Consider the following 25,019-nt stretch of genomic DNA (forward strand, 5'->3'; position numbering starts at 1 on the left):
AAATATACAATACAAACAATTCTTACACACATACTAAGTCTTTCTCATTCTCTTATATATGCGTCGGTGTCTCGTCATCTGTCTGCCACTGTCCGTCTCTCTCTCTCTCTCTCTCTCTCTCTCTCTCTCTCTCTCTCTCTCTCTCTCTCTCTCTCTCTCTCTCTCTCTCTCTCTCTCTCTCTCACCGGCCTCGGTGGCGTCGTGGATGGGTCATCGGTCTACAGGCTGGTAGGTACTGGGTTCGGATCCCAATCGAGGCATGGGAGTTTTAATCCAGAGACCGACTCCAAACCCCGAGTTAGTGCTCCGCAAGGTTCAATGGGTAGGTGTCAACCACTTGCACCGACAAGTGATCCATAACTGGTTCAACAAAGGCCATGGATTGTACTATTCTGCCTGTTGGAAGGACAAATAAAAGATCCCTTGCTGCTAATCGGAAAGAGTAGCCCATGAAGTGGCGTCAGCGGTTTTCCTCTCAAAATCTGTGTTGTCCTTAATCATATGTCTGACGCCATATAACCGTAAATAAAATGTGTTGAGTTCGTCGTTAAATAAAGCATCTCTCTCTCTCTCTCTCTCTCTCTCTCTCTCTCTCTCTCTCTCTCTCTCTCTCTCTCTCTCTCTCTCTCTGTGTGTGTGTCTGTGTCTCTCTGTCTCCCCCCCTCTCTCTCTGTCTCTATCGCTCTCTCTGTTCATCTCTTCCTGTCGCCCCCCCCCCCCCCATCTCTCTCCCTGTGTATGTGTATGTGGGGGTGTTTAAAAATCTGTTTTCCAGTTTCACATTTCACTACACAATAGAACAAGCAATAGGACGGTCTGAATCATGCGTGAATCCCTTTGTTAAAACACACATGTATACGGCTGGACCGTTTACTACTACAATAAGTCGATCTTAACCAATATGACAATTCAAAAGTCGTGTTATGTTCCTCCATACCTGTGAGGAAATACATACAAAAGATACCTTTGCTACTAATACATATAAACATGTAGAGGGCTTCCTCTGAGAATCATCAAAATCTTGGCATTCACTAGCAGATTATTAATAAACCAATGAGCTCTATTAGTGTCGTTAAACAAAACGAATTTCAAACTTTAAGCACTATATGGTTTATTTTCGTTTTATATGCAGAGATGGTCGGCGATCCTCGTTCAAATCCGGTGCTAATTCCAGCTGTTTCTGCCGCGTGTGGAGCTGTGATTGTATTGGTCATAATTGTTGCGGCCGTTTGTATCATCAAGAAAAAGAGAAACTCGAGAAAGCATGAAACTATAGGTATGTGTTTTAACGTTATAAAGTTTTGGAAAATTTATGGAAATTCTAGCCTCTCAAGCTGGACGAGTATCACGAGTAGTATACTAGAAAAATCAACAGTCTCAAGGTTGATAGGTAGCGGGTTCGCATCCCATACCTTACCGCCGATTTCTCTTTCTAACAGGGGGCTCATTGGGCTATTTCTCGTTTCAGACATTGCACCAAAACAACATGTATATCAAATGCGACTAATGGACATATGTAGCTGGTTTCCTGTCTAAGATGTTTTGTCATAATGACCAAATGTTTGACAACCAATAACTGATGATTAATAAATCAATGTACTCTAGTGGTATCGTTATACATAACAAAATTTTAACTTTTAACTCTCTCTAACATCATATTTAATTACCTCCATAGTGGACAGTTAGTCTAAATAGTAAAAAGCACTGCGTCCAGGACATGTTAGGAACATATGGGGAATGTGTATTTACCAAATAACAAATAATAGTTGTATTTTATTTCAGATACTAAGAATGATGGAAACAATTATGCGAAGCAAAACAACACACAGGGAAGGAAACAGCCAGGTATATTACGTATATATTACATATGGCACTGTATGTTCACGCTTATTTGAATTTTATACTGCATTTTACACATTTATCTGTTCATACAAGTCCATTGATTTGATTATTCGTCCAGCCAGTCATTGGTTTAATAATTTGCTCCACTATGTGATTGACTAACTGACATATGGACTTTCTGATTGACTGAATGACTGTCTAGTTGTCTGACTAACTGTCCGACTGACTGGTTGATTGATTGTTCGACTGACTGGCTGATTGACTGACTGACTGATTGGTTGACTTATTGACTTACTGACTGACTGGCCAGCTGACCCAAACTAGATTTCTAACTGAAATTAAACAGACAATGAAAGACCAATTTACCCAACCTATATATGCTATTCTTGACACATCTTCAAAATGTTTTATATACAAATATCTTGTTGATAATTTATATTTTCGGTATTATTTACAAAAATCTATTACTTCAAAGTATAAACATATTATGTAAATATAGATTATCTGCACACAGCCTTGCTATAGAAACGGGCAGATATAAAAAAAAAGGAAAGATCAGAAAGAGTATATAATTTGTGCAACATACATGCAGTTGAAGATGAGTTCCACTTCATATTAGTTTGTTCATTTTATAGTACTCTGAGAGGCAGATATATTAAACCATATTATTATACCCGAACATCTTCATTTAAACTAACACAATTACTGTCCGTTAATAATATAAAGTGATTAACAACATTGTGTAAATATTTATTAGAAGCAACCACTCAGAGAAAAGATAGTTTATATTTATAATATATCAACGTATCACTCTCCACAATGTATTACATACCTATTCAATCTTACTATAATGATAAAGGCATTTTGAAAGCGTGTGATAAATTTATTTTATATCGCACATATGTGCGATCTGGACCGGGACTTTTACTGCAGTTAGTGCCTTTTATTTACTGACGTCATATAGGATTTATAAATGACGTAATATCGTATTTGAAATAGTACACAAGGCTGCAGCAGAGTATGATTCTTAACGTTAAATGAATCCATGAACGAAGTTTTGATCATAGATTTAACAAAGTGTTGTTATGATGTTAAATTAAAACACATTTTTGTAAAACATAAAACAAGGTATGTAATAAATACAGAAATCAACATACGTTGTTTTCGCTTCCTGTTTATCGCACTCGTTTATTTTGCGAAAGAACTTACCACTCGACCGCTATGCGGTCTCGTGTTATATATTATTGCGTAAAATAAACCCGTGCAATATACAGGAAGCGAAAACAACGCATGTGAAGTTCTGTATATGTATTGCAATGTATTATTATGTGATGAATATAAAACTATATGGTGGATTATGGTTCATGTGTAATATGTGTATGTATAATTATGTGATAAACTATGGATAATGTATATTAAGTATATGATAATTATTGCATATATATATTATATATATATTATATATCTATATATATATATATATATATATATAAAAAATATATATCTATATATATATATATATATATATATATATATATATATATATATATATATATATGATACATATTACTCATGGTATAGGTTTGTTTTCATACTTCTTGTAATACCTCTTTAATCTGGTTTGTATTCTTCCACTGAATACCTTGTTAAGGATTATTCGATTTCCTGGACACATTTATATGAAATATTGTTCATGTTTCAGTGATGGAAGACAACGAGTTATATTTCATGTCGAGAGATTCGCCAAAACCCAAACGAAAACCAGGTACTGTAAACAGTTTTACAAAGATGTTATATCTGTAAGTGTATTGTTTTTCATAGCGAACGTACAAAGATACATATTTTTTAACTCTCTACCTTAGAAGAAGAGAGTAGCCTATGACATCATTATATTAAAACAAATGAAATAATTCGTCAACTAGATTTGAAATAGTATCAACTCTTATGTTGCGAGTTCCAAAATGGGAAGCAACTTGAATATGGCTAAGTACTCTAGATGGTTTGAATCACCGGCCTCGATGGTGTCGTGGTTAAGCATCGGGCCTAACGCTGGAGCGAGTTTTAACGACTCATTGGGTAGGTGTATGACCACTGCACCCACTTCTCTCTGACTAACCACTGACAACTAATCCAATGTCCTGGACTGACAGCCCAGATAGCTGATATTTGGATATAAGCACGGAAGTAAGTTGAAATGAAATATTAAAGGTATGATCAAGTATGTTTCTACTTATAGCTTGTGGCCTCCAATCCAACATTACATATTCTAACAGTTAAATCAGTTCTACTTCAAACGAAATGTTTAAAGAAAAGGGGAACACTTTTCAATGGAACTATATTCACCTGCAATTAGTTTTATCTGGAGTGTTGTTGTTGTTGTTTTCTGATCAGCACCCGCTTGTAACGTAACAAGTACAATTAATCACTGAATGAAGGCCTTTCTTGAATAAAAACCTGCCTCAGTTAGATAAGGGATCTCATAGAGTTGTAAAAAAATATATACAGAGGTCTGCCTTGCAAAGACATCTGTTAGTGTCGTGGTAGCTTTACCAGTTTAATGACCGAATTATATTCTCCACTGTGCATGATGTTAATATTGTAACTGATTGTTAATAAAGGTCCGTTCATAGAATGCTCTTATTCTTCAATACCAGTACCTTTCATGAGAACAAATTAAGGTGAGATAAGTGTTTAACTTCAAAAATAGCGGTATTTTAGAAACAAATAAATTGCATGAAAATAATAGAAGACTGCCTTGAAAATAGGCATGAGTTGAAAAATATGCCTACCTTAAATAGAGACTGGATCAAAGTGACTTGTGAAAACAGTATCGGCCTAGGCTTCTATAAGGATATAAGAGTCAGCTTTGTATTCTTTTGGTACAATGTAATTTACGTTTACCTTAAATTAGCTAGTTTATAATTCGTTACGTGATACCTGAAAATAGAAAAAGGGTGTTGTTTGTTTAGTTTTCTTAGTAGTTTCTTTTGTTTGTATTTCGTTTCGCTTTTTTTAAAATAATTATTTTGTTACGTAGCTGAGCATCCAATACTATATTTGAAAACGTTCACTAAAGGAGTATCGGTGTTTCATTTCTTTAGTAGACAGTGTTATAAGAACATATGGCAAGACAACTTTAAATGTATGCACTAATGTGCTTTGTGTTTCATTTCAGTAATGATAGACAACGATATTTATAACCTTGGAAATGGTGATGAAGAATTACACGTTGAACCCGAAGACGTCGATGATATGGACACAGTCGTCAATAAACACGGCAAAACTAAAGGAGACCATCTTCAAAAACTCACAGATGAGGAAATAGGCGCCATGTATGCAGTTGTCAAAAAAGACACGAAGTCTGTGGCGGATACCAAGGGCAAGGATACGCGGACCAATGCAAATTGAGAAGACAACGAGTTGCCACAAGATATGTCCGACATGTATACACAAGTGAATAAAACTAAAACGAACAACAAGAAGCAAACCAACTTGGAGCAGGGCTGGATTTAGACCTGAGGGGGGGGGGGGGGGGGGGGGTGGGCGAGGCACTTCAGTTTAGGGGCCCCTCAACATAGAAATTAAATTACGCGACAAATAAAGAAAATGAACTAATTTTATAATTATTACACTTTTTTTATAAAGATAGTCCTTAGTCGGGGGGGGGGGGGGCCTCTGGCAATTGTCCCCTTTGCCCTCTTATAAATCCGGAACTGACTTGGAGTACAGGTTTCTTCTCTGGATGTATTAGTTCATCCTTTTTCTGGTTATTTTAGAATTACTTCTTTGTGCATAGAAGATGGGTTCATGATACATGCAGCTGAATCAGTCTTGGACTAACAGTGGCAAGTGAAGCGAACTGGTCAAACTGAAGGGATGGGGGACGAACTGGCATGGGTCTAATTGGCTTGGGCGTACAATGTTTGTTACCCTATTTGTGACTGTAGTCTGTATATAACTTCTTTCGCTTCTTTGGAGCACTGCAGTGGTGTGTGTTGATCGTAGACCATATTTCAATATGTGCACCATCACAACAACCGACAATTGAGGACGTATTTGCGAGTCGTTATGGATGGCTGAACTACATGTGACTACATTGTTATGGAGACATTTTCTATTGCAGTATACCAATAGTTTGGTGTATTGTGGAACATACCAGGATCCACCCTGTGCCTAAATAAAGCTTAATGTTTGACATCAGTGGCAGTCCGCCTTAAGACGACATACCAAGTCTGTATCAATCGGGATATGTGGCTGTCCCTTTCAGATGAAAAGCTCCCAGAGAAATACGTGGGAACCTACAGTGAAGACCTTGTTCTTCCTCTTCTGCGTTCAATCAAGATGTGGCCATATTAGATCAATAATCCGGATGTGATGACGAAATGTGATGTCTTTCAGAGGTCGTCAAGAAGTCCCCAGAATTTGATATCGAGGGGTGTGTCTTGTGTCCAAACTTTCTGACGGTTCTCTTCCAGGTGTGGGCAGTTTTGAAGGATGTTGAAGACCTTGTGGAAATAACCTTTAAGACGTTCTATGTTAGAAACCAGCACTGCGATTTTTATCAACTGATTTAACCCCAAGATGGCTGCGATCTATAATAAACTATCTTGCTTCAGTGCGCTATTAAAGTATGCTATTAAAGACGCAGGCACCCTAGTTTTCAACTCGTAACAATGAACACTAATTTTAGATATATCTACAAACCTGAAACACTTTGTTTAAATTTACAGCGCACTGAGTAATATGGCTTTGACACGGTGAAATAACCTTAAAAAAATAGGATTAGAACTCAATAACCGTACCTTCGCAGGACGCATCTGTGCGTGTTTAAAAATAACGAAAAAATGGCATGTTTGTGATAGTAAAAAACACCATGTGACTATAAACGCTTTGGGAGTTTTTGTACGGAAATGGTACTGTCACAATAAATCTACGTGTTGTATGATTTTCAATGATCAAAACCGGTTTTTCTAATAGTGACAAATATCCCTTAGTGGTTACATACTAGGGTCTGTCACTTTACGAAAGGTGTTTAATGTAGTTCCGCCCACTTTGAATATGTAGCTTTTTATGAACTTTTTACAAACACGTTCTTGTAATTGTGGAGGTATCCAAGGAATGGGGCGTTGATATCGGTGTCAGATCGATTCTGGGTTTCTTCTGTGAAGATTTTAACATTTTATTTCGTACTTGTAGGCTTGCAATGAAAGCAGTGCAATATATCCACTGTTTTCATTAAAATTAAAACTACACTTGTTTTTAGGAGTAAAGTTTATTATATAGAAAGACATACCTTAATAAGTGTCAGGGTGGAGCGGAAATGTGAGTTTATAATATAATATCAGTATCTGCCCTACCCGCTTTCTCTCCCCCTCTTTCTCTCCCTCTCTATCTATCCCCACCTCCCTCTCTCTCTCTCTCTCTCTCTCTCTCTCCTCTCTCTCTCTCTCTCTCTCTCTCTCTCTCTCTCTCTCTCTCTCTCTCTCTCTCTCTCTCTGCCCCCCCCCCATCTGTGTGTGTGTGTGTGTGTGTGGGTGTGGGTGTGTGTTCATTATTAATTCTGCACAATGCCTGATGTCACGGGTCGAGTAGGATATGCGAACACTGTGACCTGATACCATCGTTTCGACAGTGGTTCATGAGTATCTGTCTCGACATCTGACTGTAGATATCCACTGAGAGTAGCAAACCTAATACAGGAAAGCTAGGGAGGATAGCTGTAATCAAACAGGGGCGGATGCAGAGTTTTTGTGGGAAAGGGGGCGGAATGTTGAAATAGGGCACGTTCAGTTTCTAGGGATGGAGTACAACGTATAAAAAGGGCACCTACAGTATTCAAAGTACCGCCTGATACCGATCCCGGTCGGGCTGTTGGTACTCTCGTGCACCTGCTAGCGCAGGCGGCCCGTTCTTCCACCCAGCCCTTTCCTGTCCTGGACAGACGTGTCCCAAACAGCTTGCTCCGAATATGCACGTTAATCCCTATGTCATACCATTCAAAGTACGCCAATATATATGTGCATATTAAATGTTTACCACTGTTTGACAATCAATGGCCGATGTACTTTTGTGTCGGGGTGTCGTTAAGCAGTCATTCATTCATTCATCCATTGCGTTCATTCATATAGTATTAGGTCAACTTATTTCCGTGCTTTGCGATTCCAGGTAGTATACACGAAGGGGCGATAATCTTTATAGAAGAATAATTAGATATACAACCTAAAGTGTCTCCCTTGAGACATGCGCCAGGCATTTTGTTTAGATTAACAGGCCTCGGTGGCATCGGCTGGTAGGTACTGAATTCGCAGCCCGGTACCGGCACACACCCGGAGCGAGTTTTAACGATTCAATGGATAGGTAGCTTGGTGTAACACCACTACACCCTCTGTTCTCTCACTAACAGCTGGACAGACAGCCCAGATAGCTGAGGTGTGTGCCCAGGAGACCGTGCTGGAACCTTAATTGGCTAAATGTTTAGATTGATGAAAGTATGTTGTGGATGCTCCCTGTATCAACAATTGTCATCAACAATTGACAACAAAATCTAAAAAATATATCTTCACTTGACGTTTATCTGACACACACGTGCATGTAAGTACAAACACGCACGCACACGTGCATGCATGCATGACTAGTTACCTACCTACCAAAATATATGCATACATACATAAATACCGACATGCAATGCAGTTTATTTATAATACATAAATTAACACATTTACCCAGCGTGATCTATGGAACTTGCTTAAAAATGATTTACAAAACTCGTTTCATAAATTCCGTATGGCTCTCGACCTCATACAATAATCTATTTACTGTCATCATCATCAACATCATCATCATCATCAACATCATCATCATATTCATCATCATATTCATCTTCTTCTTCTTCACCACCACCATCATCGTCACCATCATCATCATCATCATCGACAAAAACGCTATCCGTGATCAAAACAGTATCTCTGAACAATGTTGAGTCGAATGAAAATTTGGAGAAATATTGGATGAATCTCTCTCTCTCTCTCTCTCTCTCTCTCTCTCTCTCTCTCTTCTCCAATTCTCTCTCTCTCTCTCTCTCTCTCTCTCTCTCTCTCTCTCTCTCTCTCTCTCTCTCTCTCTCTCTCTGGTGCCTCGTCTATAGGACGTCAGCCACTCCTGAATCGATCGTTTACTGAGAGGGCAATACATCCTTCATGCACCGGCCAAGATCGCCTCTTCCAGACTAGTTTACTGAATCAAAACTAACACAGGACAGAGCTCACTGGAATAAGTACAGCTGTGATAAAATACACTAATACTATCAGGTGTTCGCGAACATTGAGCATATCCTGCCCCACAGGGGGCTCCAGTCGGGAGTACTACCAACACAGCTGTCAAGTCCGACACTTCATCTAAAACGATGTACATAAACATATAATTCACACGACATTTATATGGACAAAAAACAACAAACAATGAAAGAAATAATAAATACAACAATGTGCTCTATAGTTTGTTTTGTTTAACGACACCACTAGGGCGCATTGTTTTATCAATCATCGGTTATTGGATGTCAAACATTAGTCTTAGAGAGGAAACCCGCTACATTTGTCCATCAGTAGCAAGGAATCTTTCATATGCACCATCCCACAGACAGGACAGCACATACCACGGCCTTTTATATATCAGTCATGGCACACTGGCTGGAACTAGGTGCTCTATAGATGCCTAGATGTAAATGATAAGATATCTAAGTTCTGTTTGAGCTGTGAGTTTTATTGAAATGTTACAACTTATTATCTATAAATATAACGTAGTACAACGTTATGTACACTTCGTATACATGTAAACAAATGAAGTGTGTTATATAATAAGTATAATCCTATACCAGTAAAAACAACGTGTCCTATGCTTGCAAGGGATCTTTTATATGCACCATCCCACAGACAGGACAGCACATACTACGGCCTTTGATATACCAGTATTGGTGCACTGGCTGGAACGAGGTGCTCTACAGATGCCTAGATGTAAATGGTAGGAATTTTATTGAAATGTTACAACTTATTATCTAAAAGCAGTATGCACACTATATATATATACATGTAAACAAATGAAGTGTGTTATATAATAGGTATAACCATATGCCAGTAAAAATAATGTGTTCTATGTTCCCTGCATTAACTATGATCCAGAATTATATCATATCTAATGTGGCACTCGCCTACACTAAATCTTATTGGTGGATCGATTATGGTGTGGGGTGGTATCACTATGACTGACAGAACCCCCCTCCATATTTTGCAAGAAAGGGTCACTGGGCAGTACTATGGAACAACATACTGACACCCTTTGTCGTCCCGTTTGCTAGGCGTGTTGGTCGACGTTTTGTTTTTTCAGGACGACAATGCCCGTGCTCACCGTGCACGAACCGCCAATGCTCACCTCCAGCAGTACAACATCTATCGAATGCCATGGCCAGCAATGAGCCCAGACCTTACCCCATTGAACACGTCTGGGACATGACAGGGAGACGTGTGCGTCATCGTCAAAGACTGCCGACCACGTTAGCGGAACTTGGTAAGGCGCTGCAAGAGGAGTGGAACAGACTCTCTCAAATGACCATTGGGAGGAACGGGGTGAGGGAGTGGGGGAGGGTTACTACGGTGGCGATCTCATGTCCCCCACCTCACGTTTTCCCTTTACTGAGCTCAGAAGGCTGGAAAGGCTGTATATTTACGTGACGGAGCATGCCTCTGAACCTCCGCCCACTTTTCAAAAAAATTAATGTACTTTCAACCATACCAGATTATCGAACAGACGGTGACCCCTTCCGCCACCCTTTTAAAAACACTCTTCGAACCCTGTAGAAGACACCGGTGTACGATATTGCTCCCGAGCATTTCGGTTAAAGGGACAGAACCTAGTTTCAACCCGTGAAAACTAACATTAAGTTTAGTTAATCTACAAACCTGTAACACATCTGGATAAATTTACAATTGAGACTTTAAAATGGTGAAATACCCTCTAAAATAGATTTAAACTGGACTCCATAGCTGTTACTTGTCAGACGCACGTGCGTTTTTAAAAATATGAGAAATGCATTTTGTGATATTAAAAACACTAAGATGACTAAACTAATTCACATGCACGGGAATGGATAATCTAAACAATAACATCTAAGTAAGGTATGATTTCAGTTATTAAAAACGGCTCTAATAGTAACAAAATATGCCTTAGTGTTTAAAAACTAGGGTGTGCCCCTTTAACATAGTTCACTACTAGAACACATTGCTTTGTAAACCACTGGATGTAAACTATTTGGTAATTGTGACATATAGACCGGAAGCCCAGGACCCTGAGCTCAAACGAACGAGGGACTAATATTTGAGTACAAGGATAGTCAAAAGCGTACGAGACCGGGGGGTGGGGGGGGGGGGGGGGGGGGGGGGGGGGGGGGGGGGGATGGGATTATTTGGATAATTCACTGTGTGGGTGGTCTGATAATCTGGTGGAGTGTTGGTCTGTGATAAATTGTTGATCAGAAAGGGGCAATTGGCTGCTTGTGAATTGGTCTCTCTAGATATGATGGCATTCATCGAAGATTAAGGTTTGTAATGTTGTTGGGGTTTTTGTTTTTGTTCTTTTTTTTTTTTTTTTTTTTTTTTTTTTTTTTTTTTTTTTTTTTAATCTTTTTGTTGTTGTTGTTGGGTTTTTGGGGGATTTGTTTGTGTTGTTGTTTGTTGTTTTGTTGTTTGTTTGTTTGTTTGTTTGTTTGTTTGGGTTTTTTTTTTTTTGGGGGGGGGGGGGGGCAGTATGTGAGTCTGTCACAATCATATTTTACTGTAAATATGTTATACTGTATACAAGTTAATGGGGTGTAGATAATTGGTATATTGTGTATAGTATGTGCTTACTCGCAGTGTTTGTATGGTCCCTTTTCATATGCACAGTCAAATACTGTAGCACTTGTAATGGTTTGGCCTGTATGGGAAAAGCTTGACTGCAGACTGTTCCATTTTGGTTGTCACAATGTTAAGAGTGCTGGTTCGGGTTACTGCCGAGGTAGAACCTGTAGTGTTGCATACTGTGAACGAGCGTCGATGGGTGTGTATGGACACGTGGTAACTTGGTGTTATGGAAAAGTTTGCCATGAACAACAAATTGGGGGCCCTCAGTCACGTATCCGTGACAGAAGGAAATGTTTTTATTTAACGACGCACTCAACACATTTTATTTACGGTTAAATGACGTCAGACATATGATTAAGAACCACACTGATATTGAGGGAGCAAACCCTCATGGGCTCCTTTTTTTTTATTAGCAGCAAGGGATCTTTTATATGCACCATCCCACAAACATGGTAGTAGCCTACATACCACGACTTTTGATGTACCAGTCGTGGTACACTGGCTGGAGCTAGAAATAGCCTAATGGGCCCACTGACGGGGGTCGATCCCAAACCGATCGCGCATCAAGCAAACGCTTTAATACTAGGCTACGTCTCGCCCCTAGTCGTTTGGTGGATATGAGTCAATAAGTCAGTGCTGTGAATAGGCGAGATATGATATATTTAGTGCCATTTCTGAGAGAGTGATTCATTTCTGATAGTAATACTGGCACATTCAACACCACGTGCTTGGACACACTTTGCTCTTTAATCTTGTGGCCGGCTTCATGAGAGGGGCGGGACGTAGTTCAGTGGTAAAGCACTTGCTTGACGCGTGGTCTTTGTGGGATTGATCGTCGTCGTTGGGCCCATTGGGCTATTTCTCGTTCCAGCCAGTGAACCACGACTGGTATATAAAATGTCTTGATATGTACTACCCTGTCTGTGGGATGGTGCATATAAAATGTCCCTTGTTGCTAATCGAAAAGAGTAGCTCATGAAGTGACGACATCGGGTTTCCTCTCGCAATGTATATGTTGTACTTAACCATATGTCCGACGCCATACAACCGTAAATAAAATGTGTTGAGTGCGTCGTTAACTAAAACATTTCCTTCTTCTGCTTGCTTCAATAGCAACACAAATGTGCTGAAAAACGTCTATCAGCATTTAAAACAGATGGTTTGCTATTATCTTTAATACCCGAATATCACTATCATTTTTGCCAAACTGTTAGGATTTTCTCCAATCCCCCCCCCCCCCCCTCCATCTTGTGCGCTTTTGACCATCCTTGTACTCAAATATTAGTCCCTCGTTCGTTTGAGCTCAGGCCGATGGTTTACAAAGCAATGTGTTCTAGTAGTGAACTATGTTAAAGGGGCATACCCTAGTTTTTAAACACTAAGGCATATTTTGTTTCACTATTAGAGCCGTTTTTAATAACTGAAATCATACCTTGCTTAGATTTTATTGTTTAGATTATCCATTCCCGTACATGCGAATTGTTTTGGTCATCCTAGTGTTTTTAATATCACGAAATGCATTTATCACGTAAATTACGGCCTTTTCAGCCGTCTGAGCTCAGTAAAAGGAAAAGGTGAGGTGGTGACATGAGATCGCCACCGTAGTACACCCCCACCCCTCATCCCGTTCCGCGTCCCACGTCCAATGCTCTACATATGTTTAGAAGACTGTTGCCGCACACCATTAGCCACCCGACACCTTTTGATCGTTACAAAACCCTCTTTGTGCACTGTATAATAATATAATTCGCAAGGTAAGAGCATTGTGACGAGAACGTCTTCTTTTTCATGCCTCAGTGTGTTTGTAGATCAGAGACGGAACGCTTAATGTAAATCAAAATCTATACATACAGTTTGCTCGGTGTCGTTTTTATGCATCGTTATAATATTACTAGAGCGACCCACTACATATACCTATGGTTCGGTAGTGTAGAAATAACACTTGCAGATTCAAAGATTGTTTAAAAACATTTGGGTTTCATTCGTCTTGTGATCTTGTTATATTAATGTTTGTTAACAAACAAACAAACACATCGGAAATTTAGCTGCAGTGTCATATCACGAGTTTGTGTTATTTCTTTACATGTGTTACAGAGAATAAAAAGTGTTATAAAAAAAAAAAAAAAAAAACCCACAAAAAACAACAACACAAAAACATGAATTTGACTCGTCTGGGGTTGTTAATATTCGTTGTTTGGAGTGCACTTCCCGTTTTCGCAGGTAAGACTATTTGTATTTCACTCACAGCTATATTTGAGAAATTCTGCAGCAAAAATTAATTAATAATATATAATACTTGTAAATATATACTCACCTTGCGGGATTTGGTTGAGTGGTAGTGTTATCTCTTGATGTCTGATGGGTCACAGGATCAATCGCAATCGGTGGACGTTTCCCCCTCAGCCCCCTCCACATCAATCCGAGGCAGTGCCCCGCGACTGCTAAATCTAAGGTCGTAGGTAGAGTGCTATCTATGAGAGAGGGATATTACTGCTTCATAGTTGGGATTACAATATGTGGAGGTGGTAGGATTCATCTTTACATAGATATATGGGCTACTTTTTTTTTCAAAAGGGGAAGCTAATGTTTGCCTAGTGGGGGCCAATTGAGGCCATGACTCTCTCTCTCTCTCTCTCTCTCTCTCTCTCTCTCCTCTCTCTCTCTCTCTCTCTCTCTCTCATGCATTTATACACATCCAGATACAGACGGGCTGACACTTTTTCAAACATACTGCTAAATGTGTTGTCAGTCAGTTTTGAGCCTTGCGTTATTCTTTTCTTTATTCTAATATATATATATGTGTGTGTATGTGTGTGTGTGTGTGTATGTGTGTGTATGTGTGTGTGTGTGTGTGCGTGTGTATGTGCGCGTGTGTGTGCGTGCGTGTGTGCGTGCGTATGTGTGTGCGTGTGCATGTCCGTGTGTATGTGCGTGTGTGTGTGTGTGTGCGTGCGTGCGTGCGTGTGTGCGTGTATGTTGAATTCCTAAAATTATGAATGACTCTAAGGATTGTTCTTTTAAACTCTGTTATAACATACATATACGTCAGCAGAATGTATTGAAGAAATAACTTTTTGCTAGACTTTTTTGGATAATAAACAAACTTGGCGGAAACATCTACAGTACTATAAAATATGCTGTTATATCAATAAAGAAAACATGTGTAGCTTTCCTTGTTTAACACATAAATAGTATTTTAAAGGTACAAATCTAATATGCATGTAATGATTATTAATATTTAGACAATTAGAAACGTGTCTGTATTTACCTTTGTGCAGGCCCGTTGGAACAATGTCTGGAGTGGGGTGGGGGTGGGGGGACACTCTCTAATGAGGGGTTTACAGCTACGGTCTCTAGTATGGAGGGGGAGGGGCACAGGTCACATTTTATTATTATTTATGTAGGGGTAAAACAAACTTATATTTTCGTCCTCATGGTGGTGATGGTGGCACAAGTCCCATGTTCCTATGAGCCTGTTGTGTAAAAACGTAAGTAACAATACACAGTTTTCTCTGTTATGTGGGTGAGAGAGAATTTTACATAAATATTCATATGATTAAGAAACAAAATTAATGATGTCGGGTTTTTTTTTTCAGTAGCAGACCTTCAACTCTCAACGAATTCAACAGTTCCAGTGTATGGTCGTCCATTTATCCTGGTTTGCACCGTCACGGGGGATACTCTAAACGACGAAGCCATCACATTTGTACGGAATAATAAAACTATTTGTAAACGACGTGCATACAAGTCTAATACCCAAACAGGACAACCAATCCAATGTGCACCATATTACAACGCAACACGTGGATATCAGTGCGAATGTGGTGAATTTGACTCAATCAAAAATGTCTACAGCATGACAATCAAGTAATTTAAAGCAATCGACGCAACACAGTGGTTCTGCATTTCTGTCGGCATAAATGACGATATACGTCTTACTAGTAACGTCGTTCTCTTCAGTAAGTCCATGCATCTATTATAACAATATGTATATCATACCAACTACCACTACCTACATGTAGTACTAAACCAAATAACTTCCGGCTAGGTCAAAGTTCGAGGTGCACCCAACTTTTGACAGAGAAGTTAATACCAAGTCCTGTGATTGCTAATAAATGTGTGTGTTGGTTGCAAAAAAAAGAAGAAAAAAAGTTTCATCTGGGAAAAAAATGTGTGAAATTTTATTTCATCTAGTACCATTGTGTCACGTAGCCTTGTGCTTGAAACATGTATGCGATACCTGTAAACCAAAAAATGCTCAAATTGTGTACGAGAATATGGTAGTCATAGACGCTACCCGTTATCTCTGAATTCAAGTGGGTTTCCTGAAAAGGCCGCATGCCATATTTGACATCCAGTAGCTGATTCATTAATGTCCCCTAATGGTGTCGGTAAACAAATCAAACATTAACTTCAGAAATAATTATGTTATGTGGAAGCGACATCGTAGCGTTAAGACACGTATAGGTTCACGGTGTTTTGCATGCCACAGACTAAGATTTTCAATAGCTCAGATAAAAGCTTTAAGTTAGAACATTGTAAAAACTAACTATGGTATAGAACTCTTTGACTTCATTGGAAAATAGGGCGGGATGTAGCTCAGTGGTAAAGCGCTCGCTTGATGCGCGGTCGGTTTGGGATCCATCCCCGTCGGTGGGTTCATTGGGCTATTTCTCGCTCCAGCCAGTGCACCACTACTGGTACATCAAATACCGTGGTATGTGCCATCCTATCTATGGGATGGTGCATATAAAATATCCCTTGCTGCTAATCGAAAAGAGTAGCGCATGATGTGGCGACAGCGAGTTTCCTCCCTCAATATCTGCATGGTCCTTAACCATATGATCGATACCATATAACCGAAAATAAAATGTGTTGAGTGCGTCATTAAATAAACCATGTCATGCCTCCATTGGAAAATGGTTTATTTTGGATAGAAGTAATGTGAGAGAACTTATCTTATATATACACGCGTTTGTGTGCGTTAAAATTTCATTTTAAACTGTTTCTCAATTATTCTTTTCCCGATCAATTGGTTTTAATTTTATGCATACATACACTTAACGTTCAATCGCCCTGCCCTTTGCAACGCTGTCTAGGTTATGCTATTGTTGAATTGCCAATGGGGCACATTTCAATGCAAGCTGTCTCAGTTGTTAGTTTTTACTGAAATAGAGTTCTGATTGTTGCAGCCATACTCCGGATTGGAGGCGATGCCGGAATGCAAACCCAGTATCAACGAGCCTTCAATTTAATAACATAGCTACATGTCTTGCCACGTTCTGGCTATGACCTTATAGACCTGGCATCCATTTGCAGACAATAAGATAAGAAACATCCACTAATTCGTTCTTCGTTTGTATTCACGTGTGCATCTCAACTGGTGTGTATAGCAATTTTTCACGGACAGAGATCGGCATCGCCCAAGAAGCTATTTAGTTGTCGTGCAGTTGAAAACATGCTGTCTTCTTGCAGCCTTGTGGAAAAACGGAAGTCACATAATTTTCACTAATGGTGGTTCACTTCACGCATATAATGATACAAATACAGACACGGACCACGGATAACGTATAAATGGATGGACGTTCTAACACTATTTCACAGGTGCATACACCTTTAATTGAAATGTGGTTTTATCAGGGGCGTGCGCAGGAAATTGTGCAGGGGGGGAACGAGTTGTCTGGCGAAACCCGACACCGCGAGCGCCGCATGCGCGAAGCCAGTGGCGTGGGGGTCTGTGGGGTCCTCCCCCCGAAAATTTTGAAAAATTGACCCCTTCTAGGGCTATTCTGAGGTGTTTTCTGCTGGCTAGCCGAGCTGCTTTCTGACCACATTCACAGGAATGTAAAAAATGTAAAAAATCGGGATATGAAAAAAAAAATCGCCTTGAGCAGGGGGGGGGGTCGACCCCCAAACCCCCCCCCCCCCCTGCGCACGCGCCTGTTTATACTTGCTTACAATTTATTTCTATTTCAGACTCGTTGTGTGTCCAGACGACACACACACACACACACACACACACACAGAAGAGAGAGAGAGAGAGAGAGAGAGAGAGAGAGAGAGAGAGAGAGAGAGAGAAGAGAGAGACGGAGAGAGATGGAGAGAGAGAACAGAGAGACCGCGCGAGAGAGAGAGAGAGAGAGAGATTGTTCTTATCTATCTATATGATTACGAATACTTACGTTTCGAATTGTTCAGTAACAGACATTGAAGTGTCAACGAATTCAACGAGTCCAGTGAATGCCCGTCCATTTACCTTTGTCTGTACCGTCATAGGGGACACCTTAGAAAATGTAGCTATCATATTTGTGCGGAATAATGAAACAATTTGTAAACGGTTTGCATACAAGTGTAATATCCAAACAGAACGACCAATTATATGTGCATTGTATTACAAAACAACGCATGGATACCAGTGTGCGTGTGATGCAGTTTACAAAAACAAAAAGGTCTACAGCGTAACAATAACGTCATTTAAAGCAGTTGACGCATCACAGTGGTCCTGTAGTTCTGTCAACGAAAATGAAAATATACTTCGAAACAGTAACGTCGTTCATCTCAGTAAGTGCATGCAATATGAATATGTGTCTGTTATTATACATGACGAGATACTTTCGTAGCAGTAATGCTTTTCATATCTGTCAGTGGATGTGCCTATTATTGCATATATCAACCACCACTGTCAACAGAGGCAGCCTTTGTGTTAACACTATTACATACCTATATAAAACAATTATAGCACTATCTATCGTGACATATGGTCATGTTAAAGGGACAGACCCTAGTTTCAACCCCTGAACATTAACACTAAGTTTAGTTAATCTACAAACCTGTAACACCTTTGGATAAAGTTACTATTGAGAGAAACATGAGTCTCTGACTTTGAAATGGTGAAATACCCTCTAAAAATAGATTAAAATTCGACTCCATAATTGTTAAACATATGAGAAATGCATGTTGTGATATTAAAAACACCAGGGTGACCAAAAACAAAAATGTACGGAAATGGATAATCTAAACCATAACATCTATGTAAAGTATGATTTCATTAATCAAAAACGACTATAATCGTATAACAAAAAAAGCCTTAGTGTTTAAAAACAAGGGTATTTCCCGTTAAGCTGAATTAAATATATATATATATATATATATATATATATATATATATATATATATATATATATATATATATATATACAGTGAAACTTCTCTAAACCGGACCCTCAGTAAACCGGAATTCCCTCAACACCGAACTTTTTTCACGGTCCCGCGTTTATATATGTATATATTTGTTTTACATGATTTAAGCAGGCTTTCAATACTCAGAGGTCTGTAGATCAGTATACGGCAATAAGCAAAGCGGTTAATTTACTACTGAATAATAATTGAATTGCTAGATACGCTTTTCTCTGTATTGCAAACAACCATTTCGTCTCGAATTTGTTGAACTTTAGTATTTTCCTAATTTTACTGTTAGATGCAGACACGAACGAATGTCAGACTGAAGAGAGTTCATGCGATGTCCACGCTGACTGCAATAATACACCTGGATCGTACACATGTATATGTCGAGACGGATACACTGGAGATGGACGAACGTGTACAAGTAACTGAGTCTTAAAGGGACATTCCTGAGTTTGCTGCATTGTAAGACGTTTCCGACTAATAAAACATTTCTACGATTAAATTTACATATAAAATACATTTTCTGGTTTAGAATATCGGTGTCTGTAAATACATTGTTTTTCTGGTCGTCTTAATAGTTATAAGAAGCCCAAACTGGATTTCGTACGTACGAAAAAATAATATTTTTAAAATGAAATGAAATTTAACCTAGTATAAATATTAGAACGACCAGAAAGACGTTTAATATACAGCCACTAATATTTTATGCAGAAAAATAGATTTGATGTGTAAATACAATCGTTAAAAGGTCTTTGTTAGTCGATAACATCTAAAAACGTTCAGCAAACTCAGGAATGTCCCTTTAAGACCAATGCACATTAGCCTATTATATTAGAGGCAGCGATTAGCGGCATACACCGAATCGTCGGCCTGACGACAAGTTTGCCACCAATTGCCTGTCTGTTATCGTTTGGTGTCTTTTGAGACACCCAATAACTGATGTGTATTTTTGTGCAGGGGTGTCGTTAAACATTCATTCATTATCAGTATCTAAACGTTTAATGCATACTGAATGATACATGCGATGCTGACGATCACTAATCGCCAGACCAGACTTATCGTCAGCTTGTCATCAATATCAAACATGTTTGATTTTTCCTTGACGATTAGTCCGACGACTGGTGAAACGTGTATCGTCTGTGCACGTAGTCGTGCAGTGTAGCACCTCTTGCACAAGATAGGTAAACCATAAGCACTGTTACGATTCCACAACGGCTCAAAATGTTTGATCACATTTCCGCTATCGATAGAATGGACGTCACCATCAGATCAGTGGCACAAGTTTACCTGGTTTTACCTTGTTACCGGTATATTTTAAGATGTTTCCGGCTTTAGATGAATTGAAATACATATACAAATGTTTGGGTTTTTTTGTCCATACAAATATGAAAACAAATGGATTTTTAAAAATAACTCATGTAATGTTTATTCAGTGTTTATTAGTTATCGGTAAAATTTCGACTTTGGAATACTTTTTTGTGACCTTTGGTGGAAAAATTTCTCTTCTTATTTTTAATTTTAGTGTAAGCTTCAGTTTTTTATGTTACAAAACACAACAGTTCTTGTCGGAGTGGCGGTATTTAATTTGATGTTATAACAGTTTTAAGACATACTGTTAGGGATCGCGGTTCACGGTGTGGTCTTGACAGTTTTACATGTGGTGTACGGTTTTGTCATAAAGCAGTGTTCGGTTTTGGCAAAACGCAGAATAGGCAATATCCAGGAACCGAGTTAACACACGAAACATACATTTACCTGCTAAACACACACACACACACACACACACACACACACACACACACACACACACACGCACGCACGCACGCACACACACACACAGAATAAATGTTCTAATATCAATTTATAGTTGTGAAAAGATTACCCTTGACTTGTGACAATAGTATTGAGCTTATGTAAACATTAAAACAGCCGAATACAACACACTTGATGTGCAGACATTAACCAAGCAAAACAATATAATAAACACTAACATCCAGTAACTATCACATGCAGTCCCGTTTAACATCGTATTAAATTCCATAGAGCGTTTTAATATTAATACTTTCATTGATCAACACATTTTGTAAAGCTCAGATATGACATTTTCGAATTTATTTTAGAACTTAGATTACTTTTGACTTCAGACATAAACGACTGTTTTGGACAGAATCCCTGTGATACAAATGCGATCTGCAACATCACTGATGGGTCATACATGTGTACATGCAAGGCGGGATATTCTGGAGATGGACAGACCTGTAACGGTAATTAAGCCAACTACACTTTATGTATAAAACCTCTTGGAAAAACGAATGGAAAATGATGTCCGCATAACTAAATAATCTGTTCTGGATTGACCAAATCCTGTGCCCGTATGGTCAAACTATTATTTTTAGTAACTCCAAATCTATTTTATGTGAGAAAAAAAAAAATGGTACCTACCTCGAAATCTGATAGCAAAGTTAGGGAAAGTGTTATCCGTGCTATAAATATTGGGTTCCTTAATTTGATCGTTGTGTCATTCTGTCTATCAGTATACGTTTACCAGTATTGCAATAACATAAGGCCGCTAGTGATGAACAGAACAGTAAACTGTCAACCATTTATTATCAATGCGAAGTCTTGATAGACACTTTTAATTTGCTGCTCGATAAAGAATGTGGGCAATAGTTACCTTTTACAGAAAACATATTAATTACCAATATAATATATCATCAACATCCCTAACTGCGTTATGCTTCAAATTCCGTTCACTTTGTTTTCTCGTGCACGGTTCGCGCAATCAACATCCGATTGGTTGTCATCGGCATGTCGTTCATTTATGAGGTTTTTCTTCACAGTTCAGGATTTTTTTTTTATAAACAATAAAGTTGAGAAAAATAAGTATCTAAATACAAAACTTTACAAACCCCTAAAACCATTAATTTTATTAAGTCGTTTTTGTTTATTCCTTAAAATTAGCGATATCGGTTCCAATTTAGTTTCTTTCACGTATTATAGCTGAAACATGTAGAATAGTATTTCCGTAAATATCCTATTCGTGTTTTTGCAATTAGGTGAACTCATTTGGGGACGTCGATGGTACACTATATATAATGAGCACACCGGGTTAGTTCAAACTTAAATGATAACGAGCCACCTGCGATATCATGCCCTTTTGAAGACACTGTCAGTTTGACTGCCGAGTTTGACTCGGATGTCTCTTACTGGATCCAATCAAATTCACTAATGTCATGTATAAGATAATGGTTTCCTTCAACCGGTTATAGGGTCGTACCCTGAGCAAATTCCTAGGGGGTGCACTACTCTTTATAAACAAATGAAACACTATACAAATTAAATCCTGAGATGCGTATGCTATTTGGTTGAGTAAAAAAAAAAAGGTGAGATTTAACTCTAGACATCATTTCAGGTATTTGTAATAAAAACAACAACAACGAACAAACAAATAATAATAATAATAATAATAATAAACAAACGTAACTCATCAATGATGCTCTGAACCTCTATTGTCATAATTTACATTGCAATCTGGAAGGTATCTTCATTGTTTTCTTTGATTCGAAGAAGTGCTTGATTACAGTACGAACTGTGCTACTGACACTTTTTGTCACGTACATGCTTGTCATGGCCGTTGCAAGCCATTGTCTTTGAACTATTTCGACCATTAAAATATCCATAGCATAGTGTCTGTGTGTGTGTGGGGGGGGGGGGGGGGGGGTAGTAGGGGTGCATGGTACATTTGTTTAAAGAAAATATACTTCCCAAATGTCTTTCATAAAATTACGATATCGCAATGCAATGTAGTTGTGTAACTATAACGATGAGGAGATTTCTTAGAATACCTAAGTTTGGAAAAACTGTATATTTAACAGCTTGTTTATTGGAAAGGGAAAATAGTGTAGGTTTTGTTTTAAATCATGTTTCCTTGGGTTTAGATATCGACGAGTGTCTTGTTAAGACATCGTGTGGCACCAATGCCAACTGCACCAATACAGATGGATCGTATACATGTACCTGTCGAGATGGATATACCGGAGATGGACGATCATGTACAGGTAACAGACACATTATGCGATTTTTATATAATGTATACTTGACACCGAGACTTGGCATCAGGAGTAGTATTAACAAATATATCAAAGATAATTATACAGTTGTATAATACCTGTAGTTAATACTTTATTAAACAACCATGCGTTGGTTGATATGTAATCACATGATTTATTTATATTATAGAAATGCACATGCACAAATGCATGCATATATGTATGTCCAACTATTATTTGTAGTAGAGCCAAATCAAATTTATATGAGAAAAAAAATCGTGCCTATCTCGAAACCCAGAGTCATGGATGACAAAGTTAGGGAAAGCGTTCATATTCGTGTTATAAACATTATGTTCCTTAATTTGATCGTTGTGTCATTCTGTCTATCAGTATACGTTTACCAGTATTACAATAAAATAGGGCCGTTAGAGATGAACAGAACAGTAAACTGTCAACCTGCATAATGCAACTGATAACCAGCCATCTGCGATATCATGCCCTTTTGAAGACACTGCCAGTTTGACTGCCGAGTTTGACTTGGATGTCTCTTACTGGACCCAACCAAATTCACTGATGTCATGTATAACATAATGGTTTCCTTCAACCGGTTGCAGAACCGTACTCTGATCAAAATCCTAGGGGGTGCACTACTCTTTATAAACAAATGAAACACTATACAAATTAAACCCTGAGGTGTGTATCCTATTTTGTTGAGTAAAAAAAAAAGGTGAGATTCGCAGTGGGGCAACTGTTTCCCCCCCCCCCCCCCCCCCCCCCCCCGATGGCACGGTCCGGAGCTAGTAGCATTATGCAGGTTGACAACTTGTAACACATTCAAAATAACTGTTCACGATGAATTATAAACCACTTCCGGTCGTCTCTTTATGGTATCATTTGTTAAAATTGTATGTGTATCATGATACCCCTACACTTTTCATTTAATTCTAGACACAAATATAATAATAATAATAATAATAGTAATAATAATAATAATAATAACTCATAAATTGTGCTCTGAACCTATATTGTCATAATTTGCATTGAAAACTGGAAGGTATGTTCATTGTTTTCTTTGATTCGAAGAAATGCTTGATTACAGTACGAACTGTGCTACTGACACTTTTTTGTCACAATCACGCTTGTCATGGCCTTTGCAAGCCATTGTCTTTTAACTATTTTGACCATTTAAATATCCATAGTGGAGGGGGGGGGGGGGGGGGGGGGGGGGGGGGGGGGGAAGTAGTAGAGGTGCATGGTACATTTGTTTAAAGAAAATATACTTCCCAGATGTCTTTTGTAAAATTACGATATTGCAATATAAAGTATGTTTGTAACTATAACGATAAGGAGATTTCATAGAATATCTGAATTTGAAAAAAACTGTATCATAATATTTAATAGCTAGTTTATTGGAAAGGGAAATTAGTGTTGGTTTTGTTTTAAATCATGTTTGGTTGAATTTAGATATCGACGAATGTCTTGTACAGACGTCGTGTGGTACCAATGTCAACTGTACCAATACAGATGGATCATACACTTGTACGTGTTTGAATGGATATTCTGAAGATGGGCAAACGTCTGCAGGTCATTCAGTTAAGCATCAGTCGCTATTCTGGGATGTTTTCTACACCATTTTGATAAGCAATTGTGTACAACCTCTTCCTTCTCGCAAATAAAACTATGTCATCAGAAACGAATGCATTTGATATCACTATTTTTGTTTATGGCCAGATTAAGTAAGTTTACTAAAGTTACCGGATCATTGATACACATATTAAAAATAATCAGTGACAGATTGCAACCATGCTTAACACCATCGTTAAATACAAACCAGTATGTCAAATGTCCGTTCAGTCTTACACAACTCATATGCCCGAAACCTTATTGATATAGGGCATGTAAAAATACTCTCAGTGTCACACAACTAATTATGTTGTCATATATTCATTTTATGGGATAACAAAAAACATTAAAACCCCCAGGAGTACTATAGATCAGATGGTTCTAATATCACTGACAGTACAAAAGTGCAAAACGTCTACCCCCCTGTGCA

At 38.5% G+C, this 25,019-nt stretch overlaps 2 protein-coding genes across 4 annotated transcripts in view; both read left to right on the plus strand.

Moving 5' to 3' along the window:
* The window catches only part of LOC121386617, a 12,814-nt gene extending 7,447 nt beyond the window's left edge, over positions 1-5,367 (plus strand). For all 3 annotated transcript variants that reach the window (XM_041517575.1, XM_041517576.1, XM_041517577.1), the window contains 4 exons: positions 1,133-1,276; positions 1,783-1,845; positions 3,545-3,607; positions 5,018-5,367. In XM_041517575.1, coding sequence (XP_041373509.1) covers positions 1,133-1,276; positions 1,783-1,845; positions 3,545-3,607; positions 5,018-5,250 — 503 coding nt within the window. In that variant the 3' untranslated portion in view covers positions 5,251-5,367. The remainder of the gene's footprint in view (positions 1-1,132; positions 1,277-1,782; positions 1,846-3,544; positions 3,608-5,017) is intronic.
* A 289-nt stretch (positions 5,368-5,656) lies between these two features.
* On the plus strand, positions 5,657-24,808 carry LOC121385906 (adhesion G protein-coupled receptor E2-like). The gene is made up of 7 exons (XM_041516696.1): positions 5,657-5,687; positions 6,241-6,377; positions 15,628-15,691; positions 19,210-19,338; positions 21,062-21,181; positions 22,856-22,975; positions 24,431-24,808. The coding sequence occupies exons 1-7, from the start codon at positions 5,657-5,659 to the stop codon at positions 24,640-24,642; spliced, it is 813 nt and encodes a 270-aa protein (XP_041372630.1). The 3' UTR covers positions 24,643-24,808.
* Positions 24,809-25,019: the final 211 nt, after the last annotated feature.

This window comes from Gigantopelta aegis, chromosome 12 (assembly GCF_016097555.1).
Source record: "Gigantopelta aegis isolate Gae_Host chromosome 12, Gae_host_genome, whole genome shotgun sequence".
In the NCBI taxonomy this organism is placed as follows: domain Eukaryota; kingdom Metazoa; phylum Mollusca; class Gastropoda; order Neomphalida; family Peltospiridae; genus Gigantopelta; species Gigantopelta aegis.